Source organism: Pistacia vera, unplaced genomic scaffold (genome assembly GCF_008641045.1).
Source record: "Pistacia vera cultivar Batoury unplaced genomic scaffold, PisVer_v2 Contig344, whole genome shotgun sequence".
NCBI classification, from domain to species: domain Eukaryota; kingdom Viridiplantae; phylum Streptophyta; class Magnoliopsida; order Sapindales; family Anacardiaceae; genus Pistacia; species Pistacia vera.
Genome location: NW_022196162.1, coordinates 673,100 through 697,213, shown reverse-complemented (window position 1 = coordinate 697,213; position 24,114 = coordinate 673,100). Strand labels below are relative to the sequence as shown.

The window sequence follows — 24,114 nt, the reverse complement described above, 5'->3', positions numbered from 1 at the left end:
AGAGAATCCGTGACTTAGGGTAAAATCACATAGAAAATGAAATATAACCCCTATTCATAAATTGTCATTTTATTTAACCGAATCCATGACTTATAAATACAATTTGCCAGCTGTGTGAAATGTAGAAATGATAGTCTAAAATCCTTTCATGAATAGTAACAAAGGATTTAATATAAATACAATTTCTCCTTTTACTCTCTTTCTCAATAATTCATAAAAAATTTAACAAGTGGGCATGTCTTGACAAGCAACAGAAGCCAAATGACTTGAACCTGTCTCATAATATTTTCTAATTGTTTAATGCATGGCTAAAAAATCTAGTCCTAGGGAAGTATCAAGCAGCTTTGTTTATGGCGGCAACAAAAAGTATGATCATCTTCCTCTTCTTTTTTATTATGACTTGCCGGTTGAAGTTTTCTATTTCACAAAGTTGGATCAAAGCTGGTAACTGGTATGCTGGTAGTGATTTTCCCATATCAGAAATAAATTCTGCCTTGTTTACTCACCTTATATGTGCTTTTGCCAATGTAGACTCTTCCACCTACCAGCTCTCCATCCCATCTGCCAATGAACAATACTTCTCAAGCTTTAGTGGTACCATCAGAGGCAAAAGTCCATCAGTTACAACTCTTCTGTCAATCTGGAATGGACAGAATGCAACAAGTCAATCCATATTGGGCAAAAAAGTGAACTATTCAGTTCTATCTTCAATGGTTAGTGATCTTTCTCATAGGAAGTCTTTTATTGAATCTTCCATAAAAACCGCCAAGCGTTATGGATTTCAAGGGATTGATTTGTTCTGGCTGTGGCCCAACGGTACAGACTTGAATAATATGGGAAGGCTTTTAGATGAGTGGAGAGCTGCAATTACTTCTGATGCGAGAAACTCTAGTGAGCCAGAACTAATACTGACAGCGGCTGTTCGGTACATTCCAAATCATGAAACTGTGAGTTATCCGATTGAATCGATGAAAAGGAACTTGGACTGGGCACATGTGGTTGCATATGACTATTTTCTGCCGTCCAGGGATAACGTTACGGGCACCCATGCTGCTTTGTACAACCCTGCAAGTAATATTAGTACTGATTTCGGTATAAACAACTGGTTAAGCAGAGGATTTCCAGCTAACAAACTGGTTCTGGGTGTGCCTTACCATGGCTATGCATGGACACTAGCGAACCCAAATGACAAAGCTATCGGCGCACCTGCTTCAGGGCCTGCTATCACCATTGATGGTTCCATCGGGTACAAGTTAATCAGGGCATTCATTCAGAATTATGGTTACGGAGCTGCTTCCGCATACAATGCTACCTATGCAGTGAATGTATTCACCATTGGAGCAACTTGGATCAATTTTGATGGAGTTGAAACGATTCGAGCAAAAATTGCTTATGCCAAGGAGAAGAAACTCCTTGGTTACAATGCATTTCAGCTGTCTAATGATGATAATTGGGCACTTTCTCTGGCAGGTGAGTGATTGTTCATATCAATTCTTGAATTTTGAAGACAGATTTTAATTGATTTAGTGAATTAAATTTACAGCTTCTGCAGAAAAGGAGAATCAGGAAAATAGGAGGCGATTACTGCTGACGATTTTGCTTCCAATTGCTTCAGTTTTTATCCTAACAGCCTGCATGATTTGTTACTTTCAAAGAAAAGTAATCAAGATAAAAGGTATTCAACAGATTTCAGTTTTCATAATATGAAAGGAGAATCATATTGATTTTTGTTCCTCTTTTCCATTCCAGGGTCGATTTTTCGAAGCAGAAGAAGCATAACTATTCCCCAAAACCATGAAAGCAATGCTCCAAATCTGCAAGTTTTCAGCTTTGCCAGCATCAAAGACGCTACAAACAACTTTTCTAATGCAAACAAGCTAGGTGAGGGTGGATTTGGCCCTGTATATAAGGTAAATATGCGCGATATTATAGGTTCTGATGAATGTCAGGAGTCTGTGAAGCAGAAAAAAAATTGAGCTTATATGCAGCAGCCAGTGCTAAGCATTGGTATTAACTGTGGCAGGGTCAATTACATGGTAATCAGGAAATTGCAGTCAAGAGACTTGCGACAACATCTACTCAAGGACTGGAGGAGTTTGAAAATGAGGTTTCACTTACTGCAAGACTTCAGCATGTGAATCTACTTAGAGTTTTGGGATATTGCATTGAAAGAGAAGAAAAAATGCTGATATATGAGTACATGCCGAATAAAAGCTTGGATAAGTATCTCTTTGGTAAGCATTATACAGTTAATTCGATTCTATCTTTTGTTTACCTGTCATTGTTTGCATCAGTTTCTGATCAATCGTGTAACATTTTGCAGACCCAATAAGAGGATATGTGTTAGATTGGCAAAAGCGTGTGAACATTATTGAAGGGGTTACTCAAGGACTGTTATATCTTCAAGAGTACTCGAATTTCACTATCATTCATCGAGATGTGAAATCGAGCAACATTTTGTTAGACGCTGAAATGAACCCGAAGATATCAGATTTTGGAATGGCTAGACTTTTCAACAAAGACGTGTGTGAAGCTAACACAGGCAAGATTGTAGGAACATAGTAAGTAATTAAACTCCATCCATGGCTTCTCATTTTACATCTTCTTTTGCCAAATACTTAACAAATTCTCATTAATATCCATTTATGCAGTGGCTATATTCCTCCTGAATATGCACGGAAAGGGATCTACTCCATGAAGTATGATGTTTATAGTTTCGGAGTTCTACTTCTGCAAATCATAAGTGGCAAGAGGAATACATGCTACTACGGCGCATACGAAAATTTGAACCTTCTTGAATATGTAAGTCAGTGATAAAAATTTTTCAATCATTTCTTTATAGCAGGACATAATTTTAAGCTTTGTTTTCAGGCATATGAACTTTGGAAAGGTGGCATAGGCATGGAGTTTATTGATCCATCACTCGACGATTCATCTTCGTCGTGTAAAATCATGAGATGTATGCAAGTGGCACTATTATGTGTACAAGAAAATCCAGTGGAGAGACCATCCATGTTGGAAGTTTTCTCGATGCTCAAGACTGAAACAATGGCTATTCCTACTCCTAAAAAGCCTGCATTTTCTGTAAACCGTGACGAAAATATCGGAAGTAGCTCAACATCCAGGCAAGAAGTTTACTCTTTCAATGATTCACAACTTTCCGAGTTGGAACCCAGATGAGATTATAGGGTTTCATGAATGATAATCAAGAGGGATGTGTTTTGAGCCTCACTATTTGACTCTTGACCGTAGTCGAAGTGTAAGTCAAGGTATTATATATTTATACTACAATACCTAGCAAATAACTTGAATGATCCTCTGTCTATCACACTAATCCTCTGGATCCCAGGGTCTATTGAACACCCAATATTTTGTAGGATTCGAACACAAGACCTCTGGATAATTCATCCAGATGGTTAAAGTCTTGTCGTCTGATCACAAAGCTAATGGTTTCCGCTACCATATCTTATATCTAATTAATTAAATGACATTTATTATTTATTCAACAACCTTTGTACCATACTCTTTCAATGAATTAATACACAATAAATAAGCTCTTAAATGATAGTAATAAATATGTTTTTAAGGACATTTTAATATAAATTAGAGTTTGCCCTTGGAAATTCACTTGATAATAATAAAGTATAGGAGTATGTATATGGTAATGTTAAACTTTAAGAAATTGTAAGGTTAAATGTGATATTAATTAAAAGTATAAGGGCCTATAAGTATTCTTTTGTACTATACCGAAATAGTATTTAGCATATGAGGGACTCTATTGATATTATCCAAACGGCGCCGTGTTTTAGCTCATAAATATACAACACGCATTTGAGGTGAACAATCCAAATTCCAAAACTCCTTTACTCTTCTCAGTCTCTCTTTTACTTCTCACTCTCTTTACTCTCCACCGCTTTCGGCGGCATCTAGACGGAATTTTCGCCTGAATCTTGGTCGGACTCTTGGCGGCTTTGTTCTGCTGAGTTGGCGGAACTCTCACTCAGTTCTCGGGAGTGCTCAAATTGGCGGCATTTTTTCGACGCGGTGGATTTTCTAATTGGTCGTGTTCTAGTCGTTGATCTTGGCCTACGTTGAGTCTCAGTTTCCGGAATCTTCACACTGACGGTGAGTTTGAGTTCTTTGTTCTTGTACACTTTTATCTTTTACATTATTTGAAAACTTGTGTTTCGGGCCACTTTTGACCTTGACTTTCATCATGGAGCTCTCCTCTTTTTTTTTTTGCTNGAGCAATATTTTGTTAGACACTGAAATGAACCCGAAGATATCAGATTTTGGAATGCTAGACTTTTCAGCAAAGACGTGTGTGAAGCTTACACAGGTAAGATTGTAGGAACATAGTAAGTAATTAAACTCCATCCATGGCTTCTCATTTTATATCTTCTTTTGTCAAATACTTCACCAACTTCTCATTAATATCCATTAATGCAGTGGCTATATTCCTCCTGAATATGTATGAAAAGGAATCTATTCCATGAAGTATGATGTTTACAGCTTCGGAGTTCTACTTCTGCAAATCATAAGTGGCAAGAGGAATACATGCTATTACGGCGCATACGAAAATTTGAACCTTCTTGAATATGTAAGTCAGTGATGAAAATTTTCAATCATTTTTTGTAGCAGGACATAATTTTAAGCTTTGTTTTCAGGCGTATGAACTTTGGAAAGGCGGCATAGGCATGGAGTTTATTGATCCATCGATGATTCATCTTCGTCGTGTAAAATCATGAGATGTATGCAAGTGGCACTATTATGTGTACAAGAAAATCCAGTGGAGAGACTATCCATCTTGGAAGTTTTCTCGATGCTCAAGACTGAAATAATGGCTATTCCTACTCCTAAAAGGCCTACATTTTCCGTAAACCGTGATGAAAATATTGGAAGTAGCTCAACATCCAGGCAACAAGTTTACTTTTTCAATGATTCACAACTTTTCCAATTGGAACCCAGATGAGTTTGTAGGGTTTCATGAATGATAATCAAGAGGGATGTGTTTTGAGCCTCACTATTTGACTCTTGACCATAGTCGAAGTGTAAGTCAAGGTATTATACATTTATACTACAATACCTAGCAAATAACTTGAATGATCCTCTGTCTCTCACACTAATCCTCGGGATCCCAATGTCCATTGAACACCCTATATTTTGTAGGATTCGAACACAAGACCTCTGGATAATCCATGCAGATGATTAAAGTCTTGTCGTCCGACTACAAAACTAATGGTTTCTACTACCATATTTTATATCTAATTAATTAAATGACATTTATTATTTATTTAACAACCTTTGTACCATTCTCTTTCAATGCATTAATACACTATCAATAAGCTCTTAAATGATAGTAATAAATATGTTTTTAAGGACAGTTTAATCATAAATTAGAGTTTGCCCTTGGAAATTCACTTGATAATAATAAATTATAGGAGTATGTATATAGTTATGTTAAGCTTTAAGAAATTATAAGGTTAAATGTGATATTAATTAAAAGTATAAGGGGCTATAAGTAATCTCTTGTACTATACCGAAATATTGTGTAGCATATGAGGTGAACCATCCAAATTCGAAAACTCCTTTGCTTAACTCTTCTCAGTCTCTCTTTTACTTCTCACTCTCTTTACTCTCCCCCGCTTTCGGCGGCATCTTGACGGAATTTTCGCCTGAATCTTGGTCGGACTCTTGGCGGCTTTGTTCTGTTGAGTTGGCGGCACTTTCACTCAGTTCGCGGGACTGCTCAAATTGGCTGCATTTTTTCGTCGCGGTGGAGTTTGTAATCGGTCGTGTTCTAGTCGTTGATCGTGGCCTAAGTTGAGTCGCAGTTTCCGGAATCTTCGCACTGACGGTGAGTTTGAGTTCTTTGTTCTTGTGCACTTTTATCTTTTGCATTATTTGAAAACTTGTGTTTCGGGCCACTTTTGACCTTGACTTTCATCATGGAGCAATCCTCCTCCTTTTTTCTTTTTTTTTTTTTTTTTTTTTTTTCTATTCAAGAAATCGTATGTATTTCATTTTTGTTTATAGTTTTGGTGCGATTATAACTCAGGTTTGCCTTCAGAAATTGTTATGTTAACTCAGTGCAATTGAGTTTTGCGTGAAGGGCCTAAATGTTCTTTGTGTAACATTTCTATCAATGGTTTTCTGATGTTGCTATTTACATGACTAAGTGTAAAATTAAATATGAAAAATGAATTGGTTTTGTGAAATTACTTGTTAAACTTTTTGACGCGAGTCTTATTTTAAAATATGATCCGGAATTGTGCACAGAGATGAGTTCTAAAAGAAACGGTGAAATACCTGTTGCGGCTGGTGCTAATTGCAACCCATCCTTTAAGGGAAAAAATGTTATTGAAGCCTATGATATCAGCGGGGATCCAGCCCAAGATGATGATGATGACATTGAGGTAATGCGAAGGAGGTTTATGCAAGGAAGTCCAGCAAAACCCTGGGCTACCCAAGATTCTAGTACAAAGGGATGGGGACGTCCAGATATGGTTCAAAAATCAGGCATGCGCAACAATGGGGGCTCTGGAAGGAATCCTGGGAAAACCTGGGCACAAACTGCTGACTCTAGGACACAACCCAGTTGAGGTAATGCGAAGGCCACGGCTAACCAACAGGATGCCTGAGAAAAATTATATGGCCCCACAACCTGTGACTGGTTCTACTCCGTCAAGAGGTTTTGAAGATGGCCAAAAAGACAAAAGTGTCTCTGAAGCCTACGAGGATGATGCTGATGAAAATTATGATGATGACATTGATGACAAATCCGATGCTGTAGATATTTCAGATGATGAACTTTTAGCGATGACTTGATTCAGATACCAGTCAAAGAGTCATGAGACTCGGAGAGCAGATGGTTCAGCAAATTCTTTGAAAGTTTGGATAGTTTGACTGTTGAAGAGATAAATGAACCGGCAAGGCAGTGGCACTGTCCTGCATGCCAACGTGGTCCAGGTGCTATTGACTGGTACCACGGCCTGCAGCCTTTATGACCCATGCAAAAAACTAAAGGATCAGGAGGTCAAGCTTCCAGAGAACTTGCTGAGCTTTTGGAGAGGAGCGCTAGACGAGGAACTTCGCCTTACCCAGTTGCTGAATTTTTGGAAAGTGGAAAGGTTTAAAGGATGAGGACAAAGATCATGATATAATTGGCCACGATGGTGGTCATTCTGAACACTAAACTGGAGAAAGATAGAATGATAAGGTAAAGTTACATTGCCTTGCTTTCTGTATAGAGGTTACAATAGAGTTATTTTAATGTTAAATTTTACTTTTTGATCACAATGCAGCTTGATTGTGTTGTCATTAAGAAGTACATTTGCTGGATCCTCACAATATAACTCATCTTTTTTATTGTATTGCATTCAGTGGATTGGGATGGGAATCAGGAACTTCTTGCATACTTCAGTTCGTCGCTGCTGTGAAGGCTGACATTCTTATGGTCCACAGGGCATCAGGCATTAGTGTGCTGATTTTTGAGAATTCTGCAGGGGGCTACTTAGAGGCTGAACGACTGCATAAGCATTTTTCTGAGCAAGGAACACGACGAAGCATGAATCATCGGCAGGTGTTATTCCTTCCTGGTGGAAAGCGCCAACTGATTGTTTTATGGCGCTGAGGAGATTTGGTTTTTTTTAATCAGCATTCACAAGGTTCTATCTCCATTTATCTTTCTATTTATCTATTTATATGTATTTGTGTGTGTCTTATATACACAGACATGTATGGCGGCAGGGGTTTGTTCAAAATCATCATAAATCCTGTGAACACTCATGTTAACCATAATGCATCAAAGCATCTCTTTTTTTTGGTATTCTATACATAAAGAATTTCCTTATACAATTCTTAATTATGTTTAACATGCTTTGCAATCCATTAGGCAAATCCAAGCTGAAATTTGAGTTGAGATCGTATCAGGAAATGGTTGTCAAGCAAATTAGGCAAATGAGTGAGGACAATCAACAACTTGGCTATTTCAAGAACATAGTCGATAAAGCGCAAAGGCATTCTAAATCTCTTGAAGCATCTTTCAGTATTGTGAGTGAGAGGCTGAGAAAGACTATGGAGGAGAACTGCATCGTGAAACAAAGAACCAGGTTGCAACACGCACAAAACAAGGAAGAGGTATGATATTCAGTTGCTTATAGCTTTTTCCTTGTTGAAGTTGAAGTGTATTTAAGCTTCACCTGACCAATAACTGTGTTATTTTGCTTTATGGATGGTTTAGGCTAGTAAACGAAGTCCTTGGTTGCACAGTTTATTCCCTGAAGAAATGGCTATTACTTGCACTGAACCCTTTAACTCATGGTTGATTAAGTCTTTTTATCTATGCTAGCTGTCTTGATTATTATTATTATTTCATTAATGTCTTGTACTTCTTGGTCAACCCCCTATGTGTAACCCTTATTTCCTCTTAACTCCTTTCTTATTTATTTTTGTAATTTTTCTGTAGATGGACTTCCAAGAGCAATTTTTTAAGGACCAAATCAAAATTATTCACGAAGCTAGAGATTTGAAGGAAGAGGATTTTGAAATGGTACAGCAACAAGAGCGAGAGAAGGTGAAGCAGTCAATTGAAAATCCTTCCAACACTGAAGACTACAAGAAGAGGTATATAATTAAGATTGATTGCTTTTAAAATAAATTACTTACACTTGAATTTTAGAAATTTAGAATCCTGATATGTTCTTTCTCTTACGCAGGGTTGAGAGAATGGCCCACTTCATTAAATTTCAAGACAAAGAAATGGAAGAGTTTGTAGAGGAGAGGGACCAAAAAATCAAAGTCCACGAAGATAAGAAGTCCGCAATGAGGCGCAGGCACTTAGAAGAAGAGTTGGAGCTAGAGAAAGAATTTGATGCTGAATTAAGCAGCTTGATGGAAAAATACTCCCTCATCTCACAGAAGTTGCTGCCACCACGGACAGGTAGGGAGATATACATTCTTAATTGATAATTTTCACCACAGAACTGAGAATCTTTAAGAACTTTTGATATTCTGGGAATTTCAGTTTTCAAAACCATTTAAAGAAAAAACCCCCCCAAAAAAAAAGATAGCTATATGAGAAGAAACAATTAGCATATTTCTCTGAAACATATATGACTCATGACATGCATGACTCAATCAATATTCATGATTCCACCTATAAATTTGGTCTGATTCTGATATCATTGCAACACATAATTAAGGATACATTCATACGAATGTGATGGATGAATTAAGGGTATGGTGGATAAGAGCATGATGGAATCTAATTTTACCATATTTGAAAAAGGATTCTCCTCTAATGTGCTGCTGGACTAGACATAAATATGTACTTAATTACTTTTACGATACAAATTAAGAGGAATGACATTCATTTGACTTGTAAACAGGCATATGAACAATGGAAATACAGCAGAGGCATGGAGTTTATTGATCCATCTCTCGGATGATTCATCTTCGCCTTGCAAAATCATGAGATGTACGTAAGTGGCAACATTTTGTATACAAGAAAATCCAGTGGACAGACATTCCATGTTGGAAGTTTCTTTAATGCTCAAAAAATATACAATGGCTATTTCTACTCCTAGAAGGCCTGCATTTCCTGTAAAGCGTGACAAAAATATGGGAAGTAGCTCAACATTGATCCAGGCAAGAAATATGCTCAGTTAATGATTCACAACTTTACCAGTTGGATCCCAGATGAGATTTCTGGGTTTCATGGATTAAATGTTCATAACTCAGAAACATTTTAATGAATATAGGCTTCGTTAGATTCACTATTGTTAGAATAGTATTTTGGAAAAAGTAAAGTTGGGTTATCTTTACGAGGAAAATAATTATTAATGTTTTAAAAGTTGAATAAAGTAGAATTGGATTTTGAGAATATTGAAACAAATATATTTTTAGGTTTTTAAGATAGGATGGGGTAATAATAGTGAACCAAATCGGCCCAGCTTTTCTTTCATATTTCCGATATTACCGTATTACTTATCATGGCAATTCATCGTTCACTGACTTTGCCAAATATGAAAACACTCGGTCGCTTTGAATGCAAAATCTAGGATAAGACTTGATATCGAACAATGTTCATGTAGTGGAGGAACTTTACTTGCAATGTTAGTGGCGAACTTTGAATTTCACTGGAAAGAAAAATAATTGTCTCCTTCCTCTCAGGTTTTGTTACAAATTTATAATATAATGTTATATCGTGTTGTCTCGTACCTTTGGGTCTAGGAAAATCTCGAGGCTTTTACCTATGTTTGTGTTATACAACATTGTATCAAAAACATAAACGTAAATTTTATAAACTCAATATCTACTTGTATAGTTGTATATTGTTATGTAATAGCCAAAATTGTCCCTTTAAAGTTGTTATTGGCGTGACAGTAAATATTCAGAATTCAATCTCTAGAAATCAAGCAAGCTAAGTCAACTATGTCAGTCATTATATTCATTTCACCCTCCTCTCCCAACAACCTTTGGAAGCTTGCCCTTACCATCATTAAACTGGATCACATTACTTTATCCACCAACCTTTGTACCTTTACCATCAGATGAATCAATAGACAATCAATAAGCTCAAAAATATCTTGGTTTATACTAGTATTGCAACATCGACAATGTTAACGAAGACGATCCTGAATCATTTTATAAACTTTGCACGCTACCCTTAACTATACCTTTATTATTAGTAATGTTAGGTCTACAATGTTTTCTCACAATCTCCGACATGGTAACTCATCATTGGTTAGCTCGCAAATAAGCAGGCGAAACACATTTTACAAGCTGACCAATGACTAGTTGTCACATAAGGATTATGAAAAAATGTGGTGAGATTGGATTGTGGACCTAACATTACTCTCTCGATTATATATACCTAACTATATCTTTTGAGGGCATTTTAATCATAAATTGGACTTTATTAGTCTTCATTTCCCGGTTTCCATATCTTAACATATGTTTAGGGGACACGGCATCAATTAACTTTCTTCCATGGCAAGCAAAAATATCATCCTCCTAATTTTCGCTTTTCTTTCTTCTTATCACTTACAATTTTCAGCTGCACAAACCTGGATCAAAGCTAGTTATCAGTATCCTGGTAGTGAATTTCCCATATCAGACATAAATTCTGCCTTGTTTACTCTCCTTATTTGTGCTTTTGCCAATGTAGACTCTTCAACCTACCAGCTTTCTATCCCCTCCCAGTTAAAAATACTTCTCAACCTTTGCCAACATCGTCAGGCGCAAAAACCAGTTGATAAATACTCTATTGTCAATCTGGAATGGACAGAATGCAACAGGTCAGTTCATTTTGGGAAACAAAGTGAACTCTTCTGTTTTGTCTTCAATGATTAGTGATTCTTCTCACAGGAAGTATTTCATTGAATCTTCGATAAGAGTTATGGATTTCAAGGCATAGACTTGTTTTGGCTATGGCCTGACAGTAAAGACTTCGAATAATATGGCAACTTTTTTAGATGAATGGAGGGATGCTGTTGCTTTTGAGGCAAGAAACTCAACTGAGCTAGAACTTCTATTAGCGCTAGCTTTTCAATATGTTCCCACTCATGAAACTGTGAGTTAAACAAAAGCTTGGATCTCTGTCTCTTTGGTTAGTAATGCATCATTTGATGCTTCCAGATTTAGCTAATTAAATAAGATTATGGAGCTGCAGAAAGCAGAAACTTGTGATATAATTAAACTTGTCATTACAGACCTGATTAGACGGTATGTATTAGATTGGCAAAGGTGTGTCAACATCATTGAAGGGGTTACAAAAGAACTTCTGTATCTCCAGGAATACTCGAATTTCACAATCATTCACCGAGTTCTAAAAGTTAGCAATATTTTACTAGACAGCGAGATGAAACTCAAAATTTCAGATTTCAGAATTGCTAGACTTTTCAGGAAACATGTACATGAAGCAAACACAAGCAGAATTGTTGGAACATAGTAAGTAATTCACTTCACAGTATCTTTATTATGCTTCCTTTGTCATATAGTAACCAATTTTCATTGATATCCGATATCTGTAGTGGCTGCATTCCTCCTGAATATATACAGAAAGGGATATACTCCATGAAATATGATGTTTATAGCTTTGGAATCCTACTTTTGCAAACCATAAGTGGCAGGAGGAATGCATGATGTTATGGCACAAATGAGAGTTTGAATCTTCTTGAAATAACATGAATTTGACTTGTAAACAGGAATATGAACAATGGAAATACAGCAGAGGTATGGAGTTTATTGACCAGGCACTCGATAATTCATCTTTGCCTTGTAAAATTATGAGATGAATTTAAGTTGCACTGTTATGTGTACAAGAAAATCCAGTGGACAGACCATCTATGTTGCAAGTTTCTTCAATGCTCAAAAATGATACAATACGTCTATTGATGTTCCTAAAAGGCATGCATAAATTTTAATGATTCACAATTTCCCATAGTTGGAACCCAGATGAGATTGTAGGCTTTTTATTGATCATTTAGACTAACACAACACATCATAAAACTTTATGTCTCAAGTCATGTATCTGTGAGATTAATAGCATAAATTTTAACATGAATTTATTCATGCAATCTCATCACTGAATCACAAAAACAATACATAATCTCAATTTAATACATATTAGTTTATAAAATAGTGAATAAATAAAATTAGGGAGTAGACAAACCTGTTTGAGCCATCATTGAATGCACAGAATCTTCCAATTGAATTGATCGATTGTGGATCATGAGGCTTGTCTTCCTTTCCAAATTAATGAGAGTAATCGATCGTACATCTGGAAAGACGACCTAGCCTTTTAATAATAATTTATTGGGTTCTCCCATTACAGGCTCAATAAATTTTATAGCCCACACTTACATCATCATAACCCAAATCAATTAAATATGAAGTTTATCAATCTTTTAAGAAATGATCACAAAGCCCATTAGAATATCTCATTGGATTATGTGTTTATCGTATTTGATTAAATCAAAATATTAATCCATATTAGCCCATAATTAGGAAATTTTCCAACAGGATCAAGCTACGTTGTAATACCACATTTCTTATCGTTGCTATCCATCATTTACCAACAATATCAAATAGATTTGTACTATCACCTACCCATTTGTAGTGGGGCTTGTGGCATTAGTGTATTACCACATTACTTATATTTGCAAATCGTTTACTGGCAATGGCAAATAGATTTGTAATATCTCCTATTCACCTCATCTAATGGGTGCTTGGAGAATTAAGATCATCCCATAGAGATAAATCTAAACCCTATCAAATGAGGTGGATAGGACTATACGTGATGATCATAATTCTCTGAGCTTCACTAGATAAAGTGGGTAGAAGATATTACAAGATCAGTTTGAACGAATAATTTGGGATAAGACTTCGAAATATCTAACAATGTTCTTGTATTCTACCCTTTTAATTCTTCGGATTTGGTTACTTAATTGTTTAGGGTACTCTTAACAGTTCAATATTGGCTATGCATTGTTGATAACTTAAAAGTTACACATATATTATGGTGACTGAAATTTGTGAATTCACATCTCAACAGCCTCCTTTTCCTTAGACTGTAATATCCCTTATCCACCTCACTGAATAGGGCTCGAAGAATTATGAGTATCATGTATAGTACTACCCATCATGTTTGGTAGAGCTCGGATTTATCTCTTATCCACCTTAATTAATGGAGCTCAAAGTGCGTCCTCTCGACTCAAACTAGGATATCTTGGGTTACTCCTAACCATTTGAAAAGATAATATCTAGGTTTAAGTTAAGAGACATGCTTTGAAGTCCATTATTTAGGTGGTAGGATAATATGTGATCTTTATAATCTCCAAGTCCCACTCAACGAAGTGGCCAGGGGATATTACTTTCTATATAAAAGCATTACAAAAGTTGTCATATTATTTAAAAGTGCTTAATCTTGATTATAGAATAGCTAAAAACCTACACCTTTCAAAATCATTGATATTATCATCTTCCTTCCCCTTCCATATGTCCCTTCACTTTCACAAGCAGACACAAATGCTAGACAAACACATGAGCCACCCAATAAAAGTTAGAAATTTTTTAGTTGATTAATTGAAAATTAATTATTTAATTATTTTCATTTGAATCTCTCTCTTATATATATTTATCCCCTCATGTTTCATGGGTTGATGTTTCTTTCAATTGTTTTTTTGGTAAACCATTGAGACTAAAGGGGTCCTTAAGCAGACTTTTATATATATATATATAATTTTTTTTTTTTTTTTTTTTTTTTTATGGTACTTTGAAAATTACAAGTCTAAATCTTATGCAATATTTAAGAGACCAAGTTTAACGTTTGTTATGACTTTTCATATCTCAACCATTTGAACTAAAATTCATTGAAGTTTAATCATTTAAATCTTTAAGATTAGTTGAGACTTATCAGTATCCTGGTAGTGAATTTCCCATATCAGAAATAAATTCTGCCTTGTTACTCTCCTTATTTTGCTTTTGCCAATGTAGACTCTTCAACCTACCAGCTTCTATCCCTCCCAGTTAAAATACTTCTCAACCTTTGCCAACATCGTCAGGCGCAAAAACCAGTTGATAAATACTCTATTGTCAATCTGGAATGGACAGAATGCAACAGGTCATTCATTTTGGGAAACAAAGTGAACTCTTCTTTTGTCTTCATGATTAGTGATTCTTCTCACAGGAAGATTTCATTGAATCTTCGATAAGAGTTATGGATTTCAAGGCATAGATTGTTTTGGCTATGGCCTGACAGTAAAGACTTCGAATAATATGGCAACTTTTTAGATGAATGAGGGATGCTGTTGCTTTTGAGGCAAGAACACTACTGAGCTAGAACTTCTATTAGCGCTAGCTTTTCAATATGTTCCCACTCATGAAACTGTGAGTTAAACAAAAGCTTGGATCTCTGTCTCTTTGGTTAGAATGCATCATTTGATGCTTCCAGATTTAGCTAATTAAATAAGATTATGGAGCTGCAGAAAGCAGAAACTTGTGATATAATTAAACTTGTCATTACAGACCTGATTAGACGGTATGTATTAGATTGGCAAAGTGTGTCAACATCATTGAAGGGGTTACAAAAGAACTTCTGTATCTCCAGGAATACTCGAATTTCACAATCATTCACCGAGTTCTAAAGTTAGCAATATTTACTAGACAGCGAGATGAAACTCAAAATTTCAGATTTCAGAATTGCTAGACTTTTCAGGAAACATGTACATGAGCCCAGCTTTTCTTTCATATTTCCGATATTACCGTATTACTTATCATGGCAATTCATCGTTCACTGACTTTGCCAAATATGAAAACACTCGTTCGCTTTGAATGCAAAATCTGGGATAAGACTTGATATCGAACAATGTTCATGTAGTGGAGGAACTTTACTTGCAATGTTAGTGGCGAACTTTGAATTTCACTGGAAAGAAAAATAATTGTCTCCTTCCTCTGAGGTTTTGTTACAAATTTATAATATAATGTTATATCGGGTCGTCTCGGACCTTTGGGTCTAGGAAGAGGCTTTCACCTATGTTTGTGTTATACAACATTGTATCAAAAACATAAACGAAAATTTTATAAACTCAATATCAACTTGTATAGTTGTATATTGTTATGTAATAGCCAAAATTGTCCCTTTAAATTTGTTATTGGCGTGACAGTAAATATTCAGAATTCAATCTCTAGAAATCATGCAAGCTAAGTCAACTATGTCAGTCATTATATTCATTTCACCCTCCTCTCCCAACAACCTTTAGAAGCTTGCCCTTACCATCATTAAACTGGATCACATTACTTTATCCACCAACCTTTGTACCTTTACCATCAGATGAATCAATAGACAATCAATAAGCTCAAAAATATCTTGGTTTATACTAGTATTGCAACATCGACAATGTTAACGAAGACGATCATGAATCATTTTATAAACTTTGCACGCTACCCTTAACTATACCTTTATTATTAGTAATGTTAGGTCTACAAAGTTTTCTCACAATCTCTGACGTGGTAACTCGTCATTGGTTAGCTCGCAAATAAGCAGACGAGACACATTTTACAAGCTGACCAATGACGAGTTGTCACATCGGGATTATGAAAAAATATGATGAGACTGGATTGTGGACCTAACATTACTCTCTCGATTATATATACCTAACTATATCTTTTGAGGGCATTTTAATCATAAATTGGACTTTATTAGTCTTCATTTCCCGGTTTCCATATCTTAACATATGTTTATGGGACACGGCATCAATTAACTTTCTTCTATGGCAAGCAAAAATATCATCCTCCTAATTTTCGTTTTTCTTTCTTCTTATCACTTACAATTTTCAGCTGCACAAACCTGGATCAAAGCTAGCAATATTTTACTAGACAGAGAGATGAACCCCAAAATTTCATATTTCAGAATGGCTAGACTTTTCAGGAAACATGTATAGAAGCAAACACAGGCAGACTTGTTGGAATATAGTAAGTAATTCACTTCACATTATCTTTATTATGCTTCCTTTGCCATATAGTAACCAATTTTCATTGATATTCAATATCTGCAGTGGCTGCATTCCTCCTGAGTAGAGGTGGGTAGGGACCAGTCCCAAGCAGGCCCAGGCCTGGGCCCGTTTGGGACTGGTCCCAAATGAGACCAGTCACTCATGGGCCTAGGACCGGTCCCAGGCCCATGAGAAAAATTAGGACCCGGACCAGGCCTTAGGCCTGGTAGGGACTGGTCCCATGGGCCCAAGGCCGGTTCAAGGACTGGTCCCATGGGGCTTGGATAATCTTTTTTCCCCTCTCAATTTTTTTTATATTTTGGGGGCAAAACAAAATTTTATAGGGGGTTTTTAGTATTTTTTTTAGGGGTAAAATTTATAAATTTTATAAATTTTTTAGACCTGGAAGATTTTTTTTATAAATTTTGTAAAAAAAATTTTAACCCTCGTAATTTATATTTATTTTAAAATTAATAGGAGGTTTTATGTAATTTGACAAGGGACTATATTGAAAAAATACAAAAAATTTTGGGCCCAGGCCTGGGACTTGGAGGAGGGCCCTCCTCCTTAGGTCTAGTCCCGTTTAGGGACCAGGCCTCCTAGGTCTGATCCTCTCAAGGACCGGTCCTAGGACCGGGTTTTGGAGCTGGGCTTTTGGGCCCAGTCCCAAATGCCCAGCTCTACTCTTGAGTATGTAAAGAAAGGGATATACTCCATGAAATATGACGTTTATAGCTTTGGAGTCCTACTTTTGCAAACCATAAGTGGCAGGAGGAGTGCATGTTTTTATGGCACAAATGAGAGTTTGAATCTTCTTGAAATAAAATGCATTTGACTTGTAAGCAGGCATATGAACAATGGAAATACAGCAGAAGTATGGAGTTTATTGACCTGGCACTCGATGATTCATCTTTGCCTTGTAAAATTATGAGATGTATTTAAGTTGCACCGTTATGTGTACAAGAAAATCCAGTGGACAGACCATCTATGTTGTAAGTTTCTTCAATGCTCAAAAATGATACAATACGTCTATTGATGTTCCTAAAAGGCATGCATAAATTTTAATGATTCACAATTTCCCATAGTTGGAACCCAGATGAGATTGTAGGCTTTAGATTGATTATTTAGACTAACACAACACATCATAAACTTTATATCTCAAGTCATGTTTCTTTAAGATTAATAGCATAAATTTTAACATGAATTTATTCATGCAATCTCATCACTGAATCACAAAAACAATACATAATCTCAATTCAATTCAATGATAACCCAGGATATACATATTAGTTTATAAAATATTGACTAAATAAAATTAGAGAGCGGACAAACCTATTTGAGCCATTATTGAATGCACAGAATCTTCCAATTGAATCGATCGATTGTCGATCATCCTTTCCAAATTAATGAGAGTAATCGATCATACATCTGGAAAGGCGACTTAGCCTTTTAATAATAATTTATTGGGTCCTCCTATTACAGGCTCAATGAATTATGTAGTCCACACTTACATCGTCATAACCCAGATCAATTAAATATGAAGTATATCAGGCTTTCAAGAAATGATCACAAAACCCATTAAAATATCTCATTGGACTATGTTTACCCAGTTTGATTAAATCAAAATATTAATCCATATTAACCCATAATTAGGACATTTGCCAACAGTATCAAGCTACGTCGTATTACCACTATTTAAGTGGTGGGATAATATGTGATCTTTATAATCTCCAAGTCCCACTCAACGAAGTGGCCAGGGGATATTACTTTCTATATAAAAGCATTACAAAAGTTGTCATATTATTTAAAAGTGCTTAATATTTTGATTATAGAATAGCTAAAAACCTACACCTTTCAAAATCATTGACATTATCATCTTCCTTCCATATGTCCCTTCACTTTCACAAGCATACACAAATGCTAGACAAACACATGAACCACCCAATAAAAGTTAGAAATTTTCTAGTTGATTAATTGAAAATTAATTATTTAATTATTTTCATTTGAATCTCTCTCTTATATATATTTATTCCCTCATGTTTCATGGGTTGATGTTTCTTTCAATTGTTTTTTTGGTAAACCATTGAGACTAAAGGGGTCCTTAAGCAGACTTTTATATATATATATATAATTTTTTTTTTTTTTTTTTTTTTTTTATGGTACTTTGAAAATTACAAGTCTAAATCTTATGCATTATTTAAGAGACCAAGTTTAACGTTTGTTATGACTTTTCATATCTCAACCATTTGAACTAAAATTCATTGAAGTTTAATCATTTAAATCTTTAAGATTAGTTGAGACTAATTTATAATTATTTGTTTGGTGACCAGAGATGTCCGAGCTCACTTACGCACACCTCAACTAATCCTTCAAAGTCATCCCTATTAACAACCGAGGGGAATCAAACTCATGATCTCTTGAGTAATACACCCAAAAGTACATATTTGACCACCCAGTCACCCAGGGGTGGTTAATTTATAAATATTATTGTGTTCTCTTTATGCCCCAAAAATAAATTCATTTTGATGCTAATTACTCTTAAATTTATACAAAACAATATTTATTTGATGAAGCAAATTAACCAATTCAATCAAACATTAAGCTTGATGCCAATAAGAAGTGGACAAAGTAACTTGATTTTTCTAACACAACTTTGAATAGGTCATCATAAAAAGTGTTAATTAATTGAAAAATACCTAATCAACTAGACTAGTCTCAAGAAATATACATAACTATCATTTTAACTATAATCAAACCTTAATTATTTTGTTAACCTCAAGAATCTGAACCCCATTTGCCTTTGGATAAACACAACCCTCCAAAACTTTGAAAAATATTTGTCTTCTCATCTACCCCTTTGAATTATTTATCTATACATTACTTGTATTATGTGTATATATAAACGCAACCTCTTTCATTATGGGGGTGCATTTGTGAAATATTAGAACTTTATTCTAAGAAAAATGGCATGTATCAAATATTATATGTCTCTCTTTTCTATGGTTATTTGCCTCACAACCATGGCTGCCACCAGCTCTGTCGTAGCGTCGCCACCGGCAGTCAAAGCTGCTTACTGGCCTTCATCGTCTGAGAATTTCCCTCCATCAGCCATAAAGACATCTTTGTTCACACATATATACTATGCCTTTCTTAATCCGAGTAACATTACATACAAGTTTGAAATCACGAATTCGACGGCTATTCTTCTGTCCAACTTCACCACCACCCTCCACCACAAAACTCCAATGGTGAAGACGCTTTTCTCAATCGGTGGTGGTGGTTCTGACTCTACACTCTTTGCTCTCATAGCTTCCAATCCTCAGTCACGTAAAGTGTTCATAAATTCAGCTCTTGAGGTTGCACGTAAATTTGGGTTTGATGGGCTGGACCTTGACTGGGAGTTCCCTAAAACCCCAAAAGAGATGCATGATTTGGGCCACCTATTTCACGAATGGCGGCTCGCAATTGACAACGAGGCTAAGGCCACAAACCAACCTCCTCTACTGTTCACTGCTGCCGTATACTTCTCCGTAGACTTTTTCGTTGACAAAATCTACCGAAAATACCCAGTTGATTCAATTATTCAAAATCTAGATTGGGTTAGTCCAATGTGCTTTGATTATCACGGGTCTTGGGATAACACGACAACGGGAGCCCACGCCGCATTGTACGACCCAACGAGCAACGTAAGCACAAGCTACGGGCTCAAATCGTGGCTAAGGGCCGGTGTACCGGAAAGCAAATTGGTTATGGGCCTTCCTCTCTATGGGAAGTCTTGGATTCTAAAGGAACCAAATTCTAACGGGATTGGATCACCAGCACTTGCAATTGGCCCAGGAGAGGATGGTGTGCTGGTTTTCTACAAAGTGGAGGAGTTTAATAAGAAGAATGGTGCCACTGTGATTTATGATTTGGAAAGTGTATCCACATATTCATTTGTGGGCTCAACATGGATCGGGTATGATGATCCCATATCAACCACTATAAAAATTGGGTATGCGCAGGCCCTTGGGCTTCGTGGGTACTTCTTTTGGGCCGTCAGTTTCGATCACGAATGGAAAATTTCAACCCAAGGTAACGATACTTTCCACCTCTTATTACATAAAGACCCCTTAAATGATTGTCCAATTTATCGACATCTATTATTTTCAAGAAAATATAACAATCTTTCAATTATTTAAAGGGGTTTTCTATAATTAGATGAGTCATTTAAAGGATTTTTTTTATATTCTGAAAGTTATAGATGTCGATAAAATTAAGTGATTCTCGAGGGATCGATGATAATAGTCTTATTTGATTGATTTTGATCGGTTTCAATTATTTAAAATTGAGTTGTTTGATCTAAAATACTTAAAAAGACGAGGAACTACTCCTTTGATGGATGTAGCAGGCTAATTGTCCTATTTCCGATATTCTTATATATTATTTTGGAGATTTATAATTCTTCTGTTTTATTGGATGAAATTTCACTGATTTAGAGTTAAACGAACCACATAACTCATATTTTTATTTTTATTTATTATATTTGCAGCTTCCAGGGCATGGATTCTCAATGATTGGAATGAAACTCCGTAGTTCAAGCGTGGAGATTTTTTTTTTTTTTTCGGTTGGGTTGATTAATAATTCATGTAATGAAATTTTTTCTGCTTTTTTTTTTTTTTTTTTTTTTTATGCATTTGAAAAGAAGAGCATCCAAGGATGAAGGAAATCACAATGCCATAATTAAATCCTCACTCTCTTGAGATGTTTTAGTTATAAGAATTCACTCAAATATTAATATTAATATATTATGAAAAATAAGGCACATTGATTTGGTAATTAGAAACGTTAATACAAATTACATCCCTGTCTTATAACATTCCGTCAAGTTCAACCAAGTAGATCTTATTGGCTTTAAGATCAAGTTCACAAATTTACGTTTGGGTTCACACAAGCGTTTTTTATCAAATAGATATTATCTGTTTTTGATCTAAATCTAAACGGGTTTACTTTTTAGACTTTAGTAAGTATCATTCACCCAAAACATGTATACTTACCTTAATTACGAGGATCCAAGTCTTATAAACTGAATCACAAAATCCTTTTTCACTAACAATATAAGATGTGTCACGTTCGATCTTTTTTTACAAGTCTATCTCTAGATTTTATAAGAATATAACAATGGACTTATAATAAATAAATAAATAAATAAAACTGTAAATCGTAACTTTTCATGATAGAGATATACTAATTGTTGGATATGGTTCATACTTCGCATGACCTTAACGGATTATCAGCTAACGCAGACGCATTCAGGTCCCGCTGCCCCTTCATGACAAGCCCAATTAGTAATTGGGTTTAGAATTGACTTGCAAATATTTGGGTCTAGGCTAGGTTAGATCGAGTAAGCCCAAACAAGGTTAGGTTTTCTATTATATGCATTTTATAATAATAAAAAAATCCAGAGAGTGAAAAATAGAGAGCATGAGAGTAAACCGTTAATACTTATTATTATCGTATTCTACAAATTACTGAAACTCAATAAAATACTTTATTTGAATGTTGTACGTAATTTCTTTATTAGAATTAACCAGGATAAATCAATTGTCTGCTTTATCATTGTATGTGTTTTGGCTGTGGTTTCAACACTAATCTACACCTATTACCCATAAACTTGTTAAAACCACTATCAATATCATTATTTAAATTGTTCACGAGGTACCAAAATTAACGGTAAAGTTATAATTAACAAAAACTTATAACGATCAAGGCCTTCAAGATATATAGTGTAATGAAATATTTCTTTTAATTAATTGCTTAATGAGTAAAAAAGTATTAACATTGATCTTTACTTATTTCTTGATGTCCCTGATTGAAGAAATATATATAATATAGTTGATTTATTTTTCCCAATATGGATATCATTTATCTCCTCCTCGTGTGGGGGAAAATACTGTGTCAAAATGCTACAAAATTACTATTAAAAGCATGGAAAATGAAATTTATTTGTCACATCCAAATTAAGAAACAACCATAGAAAAAGCTCATGATAATAAGCAATAATCTTCATAGACGATTAGCTTCTAATAAGGAGATGGAGATGGAGGCATCGAAGAGGGCATTGTAGGTGGAGGTTCAACAGAAGGAGATGAAGTCACAGAAGAAGGCATTGGTGATGGAGATGGAGGCTCAGGATATGGCAATAATGGCAATATTGGAGGCAAAGACGGCAATGATAGAAGTGGAGGCAAAGATGGCAATGGAGGCAATTCTGGAAGTGGAGGCAATGAAGATGGAAATGCTGATGGAAAAGATATAGTTCTGGATTCTGATGCTGGAGGATAACGCTGAGACCATGGAGATGGAGATGGAGATGCTTCAGGAGTGGATGGTTCAGGACTTGTTTTAGCCGGTGAAGGAGCTGGAGGATAAAGCTGAGACCATGGCGGTGAAGATTCTGAAGGGGTCAATGGTATAGGCCATGAAGGATCTGGTGAAGCTGCAGGAGACCATGAAGCTGGGGGAGATTTTGGAGCTGATGTTCCAGGCAATGGAGAATATTGATCTTCTGGGGGGTAATTAGTGAGACTCCTGGAAGGAAATCCTGTAGAGAATGGAAAGATTGCAAAAGCAATCAGGGCAATGGTCCAGAAGAAAGACATAGTTTTCAGGTACCCATTGTCAGAATTTTCCTGAAGACCAAGGCCCTGTGATTATTGCAGGTTTCTTAGTTTAACCATGAAGACGCATATGCTTATATATCAGGGTGTGATAGTGCAAGAAGACTATGTTTTATCGCCATTAATGGCTTTTTCTGGTTCTATGCTTGAGGTATTCTTGCGAAGAGAAGTTTGAGCTTTGATTGGTCGCATACATATATTATTATACATCAATCCATGTCTCTTACATATGTTTTTTTTTGAAAAACGAGATTTTGATAACAATTCACGAAAATTTATATATTTTATTGTAAAAGAAAAATTTTGCAGTCCTATTTCAACTTTTACATACAAGAGTCAATTCTTGATAGCGAAAATTTTATATCTAAACTTTAAGTTCACATTAAAAAATTTCATAGCAGAAAGACTGTCGTGGAGTTTCTTAGCTTCCATAAGCCGGTATATTAATTTTGTCAAGTTCAATAATGATTTGGTTTGTAATATCAACCTGACTTATGTTGTTTTCATCAAACCTGGATATGTTTGGGGGTGTTTCAAAGGGTTTTTCACAGAACAAACAAAAAAGTGATTTAATTGATTAAAAGTGCTTCACACATAACCTTAAATGCCATTTTTATTCCTATGGTACTTCGTAAAACAGAATATACCTTTTTCCTGGAGTTTCTTTTGAATATTTGTATTTATCTATAACGTATTTTTCCTGTAAACTTTGGGTTCACACAAGTATTTTTATCAAGTAAATATTATATGTTTTAAATAGACTCACACGGGTTACTTGGACTTCAATAAGCATCATTCACCCAAAACACGTCTACTTAATTATGAGAATCCAAATTTTATAAACTAGAATACAAAATCCTTTTGCTAATGATACAAGATCGTCCGATGCTTTTTTAGAAGTTGATCTCTAGATTTTATAAGAATACATTAATATAATATTATGAACAATAAGGCACATT

At 35.4% G+C, this 24,114-nt stretch overlaps 3 protein-coding genes and 1 pseudogene across 9 annotated transcripts in view; 3 read left to right on the top strand and 1 right to left on the bottom strand.

The window, feature by feature from the left end:
* Window positions 1-6,839, top strand: part of LOC116138879 (putative receptor-like protein kinase At4g00960) — a 41,669-nt gene extending 34,830 nt beyond the window's left edge. The window contains exons 1-10 of one of the 7 annotated variants that reach the window (XM_031424555.1): window positions 221-451; window positions 532-713; window positions 823-1,470; window positions 1,544-1,675; window positions 1,750-1,910; window positions 2,024-2,234; window positions 2,324-2,561; window positions 2,652-2,802; window positions 2,872-4,125; window positions 6,280-6,839. In XM_031424555.1, coding sequence (XP_031280415.1) covers window positions 834-1,470; window positions 1,544-1,675; window positions 1,750-1,910; window positions 2,024-2,234; window positions 2,324-2,561; window positions 2,652-2,802; window positions 2,872-3,180 — 1,839 coding nt within the window. In that variant the 5' untranslated portion in view covers window positions 221-451; window positions 532-713; window positions 823-833 and the 3' untranslated portion in view covers window positions 3,181-4,125; window positions 6,280-6,839. Of the gene's footprint in view, window positions 1-210; window positions 1,471-1,543; window positions 1,676-1,749; window positions 1,911-2,023; window positions 2,235-2,323; window positions 2,562-2,651; window positions 2,803-2,871; window positions 4,126-6,279 lie in introns of those variants that run through there. The other 6 variants (XM_031424552.1, XM_031424551.1, XM_031424553.1 and 3 more) reach the window with 6 other exon arrangements.
* Window positions 6,840-6,921: 82 nt separating this feature from the next.
* Window positions 6,922-9,781, top strand: LOC116138802 (annotated as a pseudogene).
* Window positions 9,782-19,442: 9,661 nt separating this feature from the next.
* LOC116138937 (class V chitinase CHIT5b-like) lies at window positions 19,443-21,111 on the top strand. Its single transcript, XM_031424621.1, has 2 exons — window positions 19,443-20,570; window positions 21,028-21,111. Exons 1-2 carry the CDS (start codon window positions 19,460-19,462, stop codon window positions 21,069-21,071), a joined length of 1,155 nt encoding a protein of 384 aa, XP_031280481.1. The 5' UTR covers window positions 19,443-19,459; the 3' UTR covers window positions 21,072-21,111.
* A 1,325-nt stretch (window positions 21,112-22,436) lies between these two features.
* On the bottom strand, window positions 22,437-23,141 carry LOC116138775 (vegetative cell wall protein gp1-like). Its single transcript, XM_031424447.1, has one exon. The coding sequence runs from the start codon at window positions 23,135-23,137 to the stop codon at window positions 22,559-22,561; it is 579 nt and encodes a 192-aa protein (XP_031280307.1). The 5' UTR covers window positions 23,138-23,141; the 3' UTR covers window positions 22,437-22,558.
* Window positions 23,142-24,114: the final 973 nt, after the last annotated feature.